The following is a 13,345-nucleotide window of genomic DNA, read 5'->3' on the forward strand; positions in this document are numbered from 1 at the left end:
TTTTTCCTTTATATTCTGGTTGCTGCCAATCTGTGCTTTTCAGAGTCATGCAGTACTTATACAAATACAGACCAAATAAGCACTCATTACTATAAAAGTGAACATTCTAGCTAAACTAGTTATTTGGAAAAATTCTGTTAAAAACCATATATAGACAATATGACTACACTCCCCATCAGCTCTGGGGAAAGAAGTGTAAAAGGCTCTGCAGACTTGAATTCAGGACTATTATGGAACCTGGAGAACAAAGAAAACAAGGGAAAAAAATAGTAGTAAAATCTATTTCTCATAAAAAGAATCAAAGTTTTGTCTCCTTAAGCCTTTAACGGCACAGAGCAGTAGAAGAGTAACATAATATGTTCTACCTGTTCAGAGAAAAGGTAGCTAGGATGTAAAAATACTAGCCAGGTAAAATTAAGGAGAGACTGATAATAGACATTACTGGATTAAAAAATCAGCTTAATTGAAGCCACAGTTTAAAAAGTTAAGAGAGACTTGACTGAGAACTAAACTAGTGCCAAGTGTGCAGATTTAACACTGGCCTTCTAAACTCAAGGAAAGAAAATATCACCAAGGTGAAATCTGAGGTAAGAAAATGTGTTAAAGTCTTACACTTTTTTTATAATCAATTTAAATACAAGCTTGTTCATTACTCATGTTCTTAGGATGTTCTACATACCTTCAATTATTTTCTGAGGAACAAGACTTGCTGCCTCCCATCCCTTCCAACTTGGCTCTCAGGGATCTTCTTCCCATGCAACCTCTCTCACTTTCAGAGACCTCACAGGTTCTGCAGCCTGCTCCAGCTTTAAGCAGTTACTACAACTTAAGCAACTACGTTAGTCTTCATGACTCAGCAATAAATGAAGCACTAATAAACCTAATTTAGACTTTTAGCTACTACAAGTAGACAACCAGGAAGAAGACATTGTTTTATAGTGCTTTCTAGCAACTTATTTTTTCTGTTACCTGTACTCATATAATCTCAATTAATTGGCTATTGAAACTATAGACCTTAACCTAGGTTCTAAAAGTTCAAGAGAAGTAGTGAACCCAAAATGTGATTAGATGGCTAGTCAATAGCAAGAAGTCAACATGTCATTGCTCTTGCAAGGGGTTTTCTTTATTAATTGCTTTAGCATATTATAACATTGCTTATTATCCCTGTCATTCCAGATTTCTATGTAAGCATGAGACAAAAATGTCACTCTTCCACCAATATTTTTAGAAATTTGTATTTCCCATCTCATACAATTCAACAAAATACTTCCAGTTTTTCAAAATTCTTGAACCCCTTTCACAGTGATATAAGTTGTTGCTTGGAAAATGTATTTAAAATTTATTACATCAGAAATGTATTGTTACAGACTGTTTACTGAGTGAAACTGTAAAGCAGGAAGACAGAGTTGCCATAGGTAAAATGAACACACATGACACAAATGAGCACAAAGGACATTATACTTTTTGGTCCTGATCAGACCTGTCTGTGAAATTAAAATAACCTTTCTTGATTGCTTCTACTTAGAAATAAAATGATTAGATCAGCTGTTCTAACAAGGGGCATAAATATTATTCAGATGCCTTCATGATGCTATCACATAAAGCTTCAGCCTAAATACACTGTAAAAAAAGCTTTGAATTACGAATCTAATATCATTGATACCCACAGCCAACAGAAAGAGCTACACAAGAGTTTTTGACAAACTATTAAACCAATGACACTTGAACTCTACATTAATAAGGAATTTCAACATTTCTGACAAGACTTTGTTTTTCCTTCAATGACTATCAGTTTCCAATTAACATTCCAACATTCAAAACTGTAATTTTATTTACCTAAAACAAGTATGGAAATGCAATTACTCAGCTGTATTTTTAATATTACATAAGATGCTGCTTGCTTTAATCTACTGAAAAACATTTTTATTAAGTAGCATTATTTATGATAAAACAGGTAGATGCTCAGACAGTGAATGTCCTAACTTCAACTGATGGCAAGTAAGTGAAAAATGACCAGCAAAGTCTGATGGCCAGAAGCACAACAGTGACCATGTCTTTTCACAAAATGTCTTCTAAGGAAATACAAAGTAAAAACAAAAACAGTGGCAGTAAAATTCTTAGTAGAGGATCTTTCAATACTGTCTACAAAGCTCAAAATGCCACATTTAAGAATATGGAGTAATCTATATTTTACTTCTACCTTAGTGCCTTTACATAAATGAGTAACTGGACGTGAAAAAAGAGGCAGCCTTCTCCATAATTTTTAATGTAATTCTTGTTATTTAGATCTCCAAGAGAAGAGATACTACTGTTGCTTCTGAGCCAAAGTGCATACCTTAAAAAAACTGACAAGGTCATCAAGGTAAGTTAATCTGCAATACTTGCAGTGACGTAACTCTACACAATAAGCTTTAAGTTACATGAGAACCACAAACTAACTTTGAACTGAGGTGGATCAACAGACATTTAGTCAAAATACTCTCTTCAAAGTTTTCTTTCATTTTTATTTGGTTTTAATAATGTTGTCAACCATTGCCAATTAATAAGTACCTTCCTACCGTACTCTTGAGTATTTTTGACCAACTTTTCTGCTAATAAGGATCATTCTAATACAAATGTGTTAGAATTGAAAAGGGCTTACTTTTACCGATTCACCTGGTTTGATCTTCCCAGTATAAAAATTCTTGGCAACTCTGCTAATGGCTTAATTAAATACAGTATAACAACAGCACTGGAAGAAACTCTTCTAGTCACTGAAGATGTTCAACACCCCAGAACAACACAGTCGTATGTCTACAATTTCTGGATAGCTAATGTGTCCGTAAAGACTAAGCTGCACATTCACCAGTGACTTATTCTGTGCTTGTGGTTTATCTCAAAACTCAGTCTAGGAAATTGCAAATATTTATTACAAAGCAACAACCAAATACCCAGATAATCACAGCAGATTAAAAAAAAATGTAGTAAGAATAAAAAATATGGAAGATGTACCTGATTTTATTCCAGATTTGTGTGTATACCAAATGCAATCAAACAAGCTACAGGACCAACAAAAAACATTAAACATATCCATTGCTGAAAATAAGAACTCCCAATAAACTCTACTTCTATGTTTAAGACATTAAACATAGACAATTTGACTTAATTATAGTAACTGTGTATGCTCACCTCCCCAGGAGAGTCTGCCAACTGATGTATGTTTAAATTTCTATGCTACAGGGTGTCCAAAATGTACCCTGACAATTGGGTTTTTGTTAACTGAATCCAGGACAAACTGAAGATTTTTCAAGGCTCAAATCAGAAAAACATGTCTCAGAATTTGATTTCAAAAACCCTATCTTTAATCTTAACATTTCTTCCACAAAAAAATCCCACAGAGGGTGCTGTGCTGTTTAGTTCCCAACTTTTTCAAAGCTGAATAATGTAAAAGCCACCCCCAAAAAAACCAAAGTAATTTATTAGACTTCCAACTGAGCATTCTCTTCCTCTCATCTTCAGTGTCTTTGATCATTCATGGTGGCCAGTAACAGAAAAACAAGTTTTTAGAGGTTTTTACGATGAAAAATGAAGATAAATAAAAGTTAAAATGACATTTCCAAAAATATCTCTTTACCTTGGCATTACGGACAGCTACATTAGCAGGGAGCTGGGAAAACTGCTTCAACTCAAATACGTCATGCACCGCCCATCGGCTCAAGTGATTTTCAGCTTTGCTGGATCCAACCACATTCTGATTTGAATGAATATATGCCACTTCTTGAACACCATCTGATACATTATGAGAAAAATACAAGGACATTAGTTATTCCAAAACTCTGAAGGTACACATTTGCACTGAAAGATACTGTAATTAAAAAAAATTATATTGAAGTTGTAAAATTTGTTACGATTTCACTCAGAACCAAGTTACTCAGTTCTATGAAATTAACAACAATCATTAGACTTACTTGGATTTATCCAGATAGTTTAACACTACTTCAATTTCAGTGTGATTATTTTCATATGGACAAAGACATTTCAAAGCATCTATGGCTCAACAGCTGCAACGTCAATGATTAAAATTAAGTCTTTAGGAATCAAGTCTTCTACATGGTGTTTAAAACTCCCACACCACGGGTTTTTTTTCTGTACATTTTATTTAACAACCCTGTCAAGACTCATAAGATTTTACAGTTCAAATATTTAGGTTGTGGATTTTTAATAAATCTTCAATCTCAGCATATTTCAAGATATGGTAAGAGTTTAACTAAGAATTACAAAGCAGCCTGTCAGCCTATAAGACAAAAAAGTAAGACTAATAAAGAGCAAGCTACAGAAAGATATTACTGAATAATAACTTAGCAGAACATTTACTATGTAACAAAAATTAATGTACAGCAACAAGAACTTAAAACCTGCTGACAATGGTAAATTAGACATATGTTATTACTTTAGTTGAAATAAAATTAACAAATAAACTTAATAGTTACCTAAATATTTGTCCATTGATTCCATATTTTTCTCTTGATGCTCAAATACAGTTTTATTTGCATATGTTCTACGTACAGCATAATTTTTAGACTTCATTTGTGCAACAGAGGTATCTTGAATAGGACACAACATTTTAGACCCAAACAGAATTCTGCTGCTCTGTTGTTTACTCCTATAGCTTTGCTTCCTGACATGAATTTTCTCAACTGGAGAGCTTTCTTCAGAGGATGAGAATTCATCTATATTCTGAGAACCGCTTTTCTCTCCTTTTCTGTAGGGCTCCTTTACTTGTGGGAGAGATTCTTTCCACTTTGGAAAACTCCGAGTTCCTAGCTTTCTTGATTCAGAATTATAGGGAAGTTCAATATCATCAGACTCATCACTTACGTCACTTGCTCCTTTCAACTCTATGTCATTCTTGACATCTTCAACGAGTAGGGTGCAATCTGACTCAGCACTGTGGAATCCAAATTGTCTACTGTTTCCCTTAAACACAAACCCAGCTTTTTCTCTTGCTAACTCTTCACAATTTTCAGATGTTGACCTATGCATTTCACCTTCTTTAGTAAGCACTGGTTGCTGGCATACTTGAACTTGGGTAGGAAAGATGACATCATCATCTGCTTCAGAACTACTTTCAGTTTCCATGACTATTTCACATTGTTTTAAAATGCTTTGATCCTCATTTTTTCTGTCCCCTTCCTCCTCAGAGCCTGATAAACCAAGCCATTCTGTACTATGCATATCTTGCTTATCACTTCCATTTGGAGGCAGAACAGCTTTCCCATGCTTCAAAACAGGCACACTGGTTTGACATTTCTGAAAACCACCATGCTTGCTATTTACATTTTTTCTTATAGTGTGATCATTAGAACTTGAATGATGAGAGTTACAATTATGATCCCCTTCTTTGGTAGTCTCAATTTCTCTCTGCAACAACTTAGAGAATCCACACTGTATTAAGGAAAGCTGTCCCTTTGTTACCACAAAACCATTTTTATTGCATGGCTTCCTTCTGTCAGATTTTTTCACAGAACTCTCCAGAACATCATCATCACTCAAATCATCCCAAAAATCAGTTTCTTCTCTTTTTAATTGCGCCCGAATGCTTTGAGGATCTCCATCTTCTTGACAGTCTGGTTCTTCATACTAAAAATAAAAAATACTACAAAGTTATTTAAGATTTATAGTGTACACAACATGCCTAATTCCAAAGCAGTGTAAAAAAAGCAGAATTTCACTGTTACTCAAGCAAAAACTATGCAAAATAATATTATAAAATGCAAAATAATTCATAATGAGAAATTATTGAAGTCTCTGGCAGAATATTGTTAGCAGAAAACCACTGAAAATAACCAACAGTATTATGTACTTGAGACAGTATATGCTGTACACTGCTAAAACAATTTATGCCTTCCCAATCCACATCCATATTTTTCAAGTTTACACTATCTCACTGCCACTTTTCATCTTTCAAGGGTGCTTTGGAAGATTACTTTATGATTCAAACTTTAATATTGTGTATAATGATAAATATCTGTGCAGTGGTTTACTTCCTTGTATATGGGTGCTAACATTCCACTCCAAAATTCATCAAAGCCTACTGTATTCAAACAAAATTATGCCCAGGCAATCTTAAAACATTTTTAAGATCCTAAAGTCCAGAACACCGCTCCAAAACTGTATACTATACTGAGGTAAGAATTATGACAGCCTGCAAATGGAAGAACAGTAAATACCAAAATTCTGTACTCAGAGATGTTTTAAATTTAATATATTAATCCTGATATAATTCTGCTCATCAAAAAGCATTTAACCTACGCTTAAAAAGTTGCTGCTTTTCAGCAAGTCATAGGTGAGATCATGACCATCCAGTTATGTATTATGAATATGAGACTGAGATCAATGTAAGGTTACAAGAAATGCTGATATATACTCACACAAATCTCCAACAGGCATAAGAGATAGTGGCTAATTTGTAATATAATTCAGTGCAATCTAATCTAGTGATAACTTTACTCAAAGTACCTGAACATGGCACTCAGTCAAAACATGCAATGCTCCTATTAAAACTGACCTTTGTTGGAAAAAAAAAAAAAAGATCTTATTCCAGAAGGAAACCATTAGATAATTACATACATTAAAAATAAAAAAGACATTGAACAGACCACTGGTTTGGTGGAAATCACTCTGATTGTCTGACTATAACAACTAAATAACCCAGGTCTTCTAGAGTTACACAAAACCTGAAGCTTTCAGTCATCTAAACCCGCTGTACTCCTTTCCACAATTCCCTAAACAAAATCTTCATAACAACAGGGTAAAAGTATTACCAGCCTAAAGATATATTGCCCACATTTGCCACTCCAATACTGGGAATTAGAGGTCTGTCATGCTCTGGTGTACAGTCCACAAGGACACCTCACCTCTTCTGAGCTGCAGGAACGATTCTCTTCCTTCAGCCATGTAGTTGCTGTCATGACTCCTGCTTCTACCCGTCCTTCCCTCTAAGACAATCAAATATGTTAACATAAACAGATACAGCTTTTTTATTACACACAAAGACAAGCACAGAAAAAGAAGTGTAAGCACCAGAAGTAGAATAAGCAAAGTCCAGACTAAATTCCTAGAGAGGAAAAGTAACAAAAGAAAAGGAAAAGAAAAAGAAACATGAAATAAAGCTGCAGTAAATTTGAAGATGTAAGCTAGCTGTAGCAAACTTTTTTCTTAACAATTATTGACATCCCCAGAAGTGCACTAAGAAGGTTAATGTGATCATAAAAAATATTTTTTGGTAAAAATTCTGGCTTAAAAGGTCAGTATCAGTTACTGATGCATAAAAGGTATCTGTGCACAAAGCTGCATGAAAGTATCAAAAAAATAAGATACGTAGTTTTTATACCAGAAAAATACATATACTAGGAAATTTATGAAAATTATAAACCAAGCTTTTACCATTCTTGGATTTAGAGAAATTTATATGGTCTATATCAGAATGAGAAATTAGCGTTCCTATTCCATTCAAGTCATTGCACAGACAAGTATTTATTAAGTTTCATGATTCTGTTTTATAGTGTTTCCATTCAAAACAACGACCAAAAAGCCTCATGAAGAAATGAAAACTGTAAAACTATTATCTAAAAGGGTAGTACTTCATACCTCCAGTATGTCTTTGGTAAGACAGGACCCATGAGTCCTAAGTTTGAAAAGGTTATGAATCCCAAAAAGCTCTCCTTGATGCTCCTTTGATCCTTGCACTGCCTCAAAATACCGCCTGGCATTTTCAGTTCCAATCACTGCACAGTGAAGTTGCTAAAACAGAACAACACAAGAGATTTCAGAAGTGTTTGCTACAACAACACGTCAGAATTTCCTGGCACCCACATTATATACACAGCTTTAGCTAGAACAAGCAGAAATTCCTAAGCGAGGATATTTTGTTTTAATTTCCCTGGCAGATGTTGGTATAATAGTTTGTGGTATAATATGAACCTGCTTCGCTTTACTGAATTTAAAAAAAAAATAGAACATTTGAAGACTTTTACTACATTGTTGCCTGTTATCAGATACCTACTATTCATGTTACTGGCACTCCTCTGTATCTTGACAGCTCAGCTCCACTATACTAAATTATTAGCATTTTTTCACCTTCCTTTGCACTGTATACTTACTTGCTAAGGGAAAGCAATCCAAGTATAGCTGAAAAAACCCCAACCCTCAGATTTATAATTACGCTGTTTATTACTGCTTATTCAACTAGAGAAATACAAGCCAATTGATAAAAATGGAAAAAAACATTTATACATCCTATCAAGACTTATACATGCTTTTTGGAAATCCAAGCAGACTGGACCAAAAATCCCAGTCTTCTTTTTCTAAGAGATCACAAACTTTTCTTCTATAGCATCAGCAAGATTTCTGCTTTACTTTCTCCAGACTTCCATGAGAAAAAGTTGGTGAATCAAACTGCTGCAGATACTTACTACAACTATCACAGTTGTACTTCATAAGTCTTCAAATAAAAGCAGCTCTCTGTATAACCTGAATAATGCACACTGCATAATTAAACTGTCAACAGTTACAGAAAAACTCTTGAATACAAATATAATTCAGTTCCATTCTTTAACAGCTGCTAAATTATGCACTTTGGCTTGGTATGTTAAGGAAACATCATCTACCATAAACACAATGTAAACTACAGTTTTACTACAGGCTAGATTAGCTTTCAGTCCCTGAATCTGCTTGGAAGAGCTCCCCATTTAAATTGTTTGTGAGCTTTACCTGTTTATAAACTTGTCGCAAGTACATGATCTCTTCTACAGTCCCCAAGGATATCAATCTAAACACTTTGACAGCTCTGTGTTGGCCAATTCTATAAGCTCTGCAAGGACATGGTACATTAAAAACATTTTAAGAAATGAGAGTTCTTAGGGTAGGAATAAACAGTAAACAAAGTAAATATGTTAAGTGCATTCTAATAAAACAGGACTATTCGAAATTACACATACGTTGATTGTGTTTTTTTCCTTACTTTTCTGAATTTTCCTCAGTAATTGATTTCCTTTCCCTTTACCTTCAAGTATTTTATATTTCTCTCCAGGCCTATCCAGTTTAAAAAGCCTTCTCCTCATTTTATATCACAAAAACTGCCTCCCACCTCTCCACAAAACACATCTTCTCTGTTTATCTCAGGTTTGTTGGGGTTTTTTTCCTTTTGTGTCTCCACCTACTTTTGCTCAAAGTATTCTCCTATTTCCATTATACAGGAATTAACTCATGGATTTCTTGGAGCAGTTGGTTCTTTAACTTCATAAATTACTTTACAAGATACAACATCATAAAAACAGGTAAGGAACTGACAGTGTTCTATTCAAATGGTAAATTCTGAGAATTCTAATAGACTATATTCCACAAAATTCACAGGAGGCTAAAACAATTCATAGTAATGTGGTCTTACAAAGATTCTTTAAAGGTAGTCCCCAACACATGTTTCTGATATACTTCTCTAGAACAGCTGCACATAAACACATCCTAGAAATCATAAAGACCCTTAAAACAGAATTATGTAATTGCATGAGATAATAGAAACAAGTGTATTTCTGCTCATGAAAATATATAAATCTACTGAATTTTTAGTATTCTTTTATAGGTTTTTAGTATTCTTTATAGGTTTTCAATATTCTTTACTTCAGTTACTAAAAAGTCAGCAGTCTGCCTTGGATTCCTAGGGAAATATCCTACAATCAAAAAGCCTTGAAAGAAAAATCTACATTACTAGAAATACTCCAACACCATAATATCAGAGTGCTAAAAAGACATTAATCTCCACAATGGTAAAGTAGAAGAGAACATAAAGAGACCCTGTCTTTTAGGGTTTGGGAATTCAAAACACCATTTGAACTAGGGTTAACTACAATGTATTCTTCATGAAGAACACAAGAAAAATGTCATCTACACACACATATTCCAGAGATCACAAGAAGTTATAGTAACCACAAGGAGGTTTTTTGAGTTTTTGTTTGGCCCAGTGCTGCAAAAAAAGAAATAAAGGAAAATATATTCTAAAATTTGGGTTAAAATAATCACATCAAAGCTAAAGCCTAATTTAGTTGGACTTTTTCTATTGTGTTATGGATGAATCAGACAATGTAAAAAATTTCTTATTTGAGAAAAAAATTTTAGTTGGACATCAGATTACAGAATGAATGGAACAGTGCAACATGGATCAAGTTCTATATTTTGAGAGTGTACCTGTCAATTGCTTGAAGATCATTTGCTGGATTCCATGTAGGATCAAACAGTATAACAACATTGGCACCAACAAAATTAAGACCCAGTCCACCAGCCCTAAAAACATAAAAATGAAAAACCAGAACTATATGATAGTAAGAAAAAAACTGCAATTAGATGGTTCTGTATTAGGTCCATACTGGCCTACCCTTCCCCAATAAAAGAAAAAAAAAGATACTGAAAACAGTGCAGTACAGTTTTGTGTTACTGTTGTACTAACAACCATCAAGTATTCAAATAACCACTGCCATAAAATACAGTTTTCTCATCTAAATATCAACACTATTACAGACTGTATAAATAGTTGAGTAATAACCAACTGCTATCAACTTACTTAGTAAAAATCCCTGTTGCTACTTCGTTCCCATTAAGTCCTACACAGAGCAACACCCCTCAATACTATAATGAAATTCATAATCAGTTTTATGTCAGTTAACATTATGGAAGCAGGAAAACTACAGGTGAAATTTTACTTAATCTATTCTCAATACATAGGTTTTGACAATAATGCTGTGCAGCTTTCACTAAAGTGGTCACAATCACAGATAAACCACACCTGTAAGCATTAACAACTAACACAAGTGTATTTGTACAGTAAGTTACTCAGCTGTTGGCCATGTATCTGCATATGAGCAACAATTGTACCAGTCATTAAAAGGAAAAAAGTCACCTGCATCATCTTATGACACCCAATAGCTGTAAAGTGTTTCCAGGTAAAACCTGCAAGCCAGACAAGAAATTGAGCATACATCTAACCTGAGGCAGTTAACTGCTGAACCCTGCAAAACTGCTCAGCTACTTGGAGTTTGGCATGTGCACAGATGAATGATTTGATAGGACCAAAAGTGAGAAAAATACCACTTCTCATCTAGCTGTAAAGCAAGAAAATACTGATTTTTTTTTTGGCTGGCTCAACCAACTATCATACAAAAGACACAAGCTCCTACACAAGCACAAGATAAATACTATTACTAAATAAACTATTAAAACAATTATTCACATTAGCATAGGCATCACTAATTTGAAGTGTGCCATTTTCCTGAAAGCAGTACTGCAAAATTGAGAAAGTCAATCCCATTTAATTTATCAAGCACCTGGTTTAACAGATTACTTTAAATTTTGCTTGTTTGAAGCACACAAGATATACAAGTAAGGTAAAGTTTTCAAGTGTAAGAGTGAATGGAGACAGAAACCAAAAACCTATGGAGCCCCCACCACTTTTTGGTTTTCAAGGAGTCCATGTCAATGTAAATGCAGCTGCGGCCTTTCCCTTCTAAGTATGGTGTAGCTCTGGGTTAGTTATATCCGGAAAGGGAGGGGATATAGAAACCTGCCAATATTAATGGATACTTCTAGAGAACTCACATTCTCCAACTGTGAATTACTGAATAACAATATTTGGGTTGGGTTTTTCTTTCAGAATACATGATGGTATTTATCACATTTAGTGTGTTTCTTTTTAATGAAAAAAACTCTTTTTAGTAAGACTTTAGCCTCTCCTGTTTCCAAACCAGCCCTGCAGCTGGACTGAAATGTAAGTCAACAGGTAAAACCAACTGTCCATAAAAATTAACAAAATAGGATATCTAGCTTTATAATAATTTTACCTTTCAGTGTTTTTAGATATGACCCAAAAATTCAGTTAGTCCAAATCAGAAAGGAATAGCTCTTATATCCTTCATAGAGAGAGCAAATGCAGAAGTTTCTGCATTGTGAGTTACGTTCTCCATTTTACCTTTCATTTTAACTAGCAGTTAATCATTACTGCAATTTGGTCCATGCAAATTACTATGATGTGGTTTAAATAAAGAGTTTTGTTGAACAGTTTTCAGAAGACCATCTTACTTAAAACTGCCCAACTTAGTACCTCAAAAGGTACAGAACAATGCTACATTAGGAAAGGGTCTATGAAAGTTTTGATTATGTAATTATGTTTACCAAGCTAGATTTTCTATAGTTTCTATGCTCTTTGTTCCAGAGAGGCTTTTGTGGCTGAAAGTTCTTTCAATGCTATCATATGCACACTAAAAGCTGTTCAAACCATTGCTGTGAAAGAATTAAAGCTAAATGAAGCTGTGTAAAAGTAAAAAGTAACTAACAGCAGGCCAGTAATGGACAGTAGTAGAGAATGCTGCAGGCAGAATGGAAGTGGGCCTTACATGATAAAAATTACCTACAAATTTCTCTAGACATTTCTCTTTACATAAAAAGAAAGCTGAGAAGCAGAAATGGATTTTCATTAACAATTAATTCTGACAGAACCAACCTAGAGAAAAACTACCACAAAAACAAATCCAGAAACAGTGATTTAAAGGCAGGCATATTTGCTGCTTTTCTTTATTCCAGAAAACTATGATGGAACAGAACTGTGCTGACTTTGGTACTGGTGCATACACAGTTTCTCTTCTTTTGGCTAAGAAGCACCAGCGAAATTGAAAGGTTTGACATTCTCCTATCAAGTTACAGCAACTCCAGCGATAATTTTAATGTTTCTAAGCATGCCTAAAAATCCTCTTCTCTTTTTCTAAATAATCACATATTTTCCCAGCAACACCAGTGCAAGACTGAAGTATTCTCAAACAGGTATTACTTCATGAGACTTAGAAGTTCCAACAGGTGTATACCTATTTTTCCCTAGTGCTCAACCTGAAATTCATTATCTAATGGTTTGATTAAATGTACAAGCTCTGAAGAAATCAATTACATTTTCTCTCAACACCTATATATTTATCCATAAAGCTGTATTAGTCACAGCTGTCAATAAAAGCATTAGGGATAGCCATGCTTGGTAGCAATATTAACTTCAAGACTGATGACTAAAGATAGATAAACTTTTGGTTTTTTATTCTTTGTTCTTTTATTTTCTTTTTTAAGGTCCCATTTGGCAAAAAAATTCACTGATTAATTAAAACCAGGATTTTCAAATCTCTATGTGTCTCTATCTCTATATGTGATTTTGAAAACAAAGGAACATAAAATATGAACATTGCAAATTTAATAGTGAAAGTTATCATCAGTGCTGCACTGTAGTTCTCTGATTGGTGTTTTATGTTTTCCAAGTTGCATATTAATTGTGCCAGTGAAC

General features: G+C 34.1%; 1 protein-coding gene and 1 long non-coding RNA gene across 3 annotated transcripts in view; one reads left to right on the forward strand and one right to left on the reverse strand.

The window, feature by feature from the left end:
• Nucleotides 1–13,345, forward strand: part of LOC116184646 (uncharacterized) — a 41,517-nt gene that overhangs the window by 15,925 nt on the left and 12,247 nt on the right. Inside the window, exon 2 of the long non-coding RNA XR_013341581.1 lies at nt 9,237–9,317. This is a non-coding gene — a long non-coding RNA (uncharacterized LOC116184646). The remainder of the gene's footprint in view (nt 1–9,236; nt 9,318–13,345) is intronic.
• LOC110472740 (DNA excision repair protein ERCC-6-like 2) overlaps nt 782–13,345 on the reverse strand; it is a 35,522-nt gene continuing 22,958 nt past the window's right edge. Inside the window, exons 12-18 of one of the 2 annotated variants that reach the window (XM_077790078.1) lie at nt 10,222–10,317; nt 8,752–8,851; nt 7,630–7,782; nt 6,897–6,977; nt 4,470–5,619; nt 3,614–3,768; nt 782–825 (exon numbers count right to left, since the gene is read on the reverse strand). In XM_077790078.1, coding sequence (XP_077646204.1) covers nt 820–825; nt 3,614–3,768; nt 4,470–5,619; nt 6,897–6,977; nt 7,630–7,782; nt 8,752–8,851; nt 10,222–10,317 — 1,741 coding nt within the window. In that variant the 3' untranslated portion in view covers nt 782–819. Of the gene's footprint in view, nt 826–3,613; nt 3,769–4,469; nt 5,620–6,896; nt 6,978–7,623; nt 7,783–8,751; nt 8,852–10,221; nt 10,318–13,345 lie in introns of those variants that run through there. The other variant, XM_021534713.3, reaches the window with a different exon arrangement.

Source organism: Lonchura striata, chromosome Z (assembly GCF_046129695.1).
Source record: "Lonchura striata isolate bLonStr1 chromosome Z, bLonStr1.mat, whole genome shotgun sequence".
NCBI lineage: Eukaryota > Metazoa > Chordata > Aves > Passeriformes > Estrildidae > Lonchura > Lonchura striata.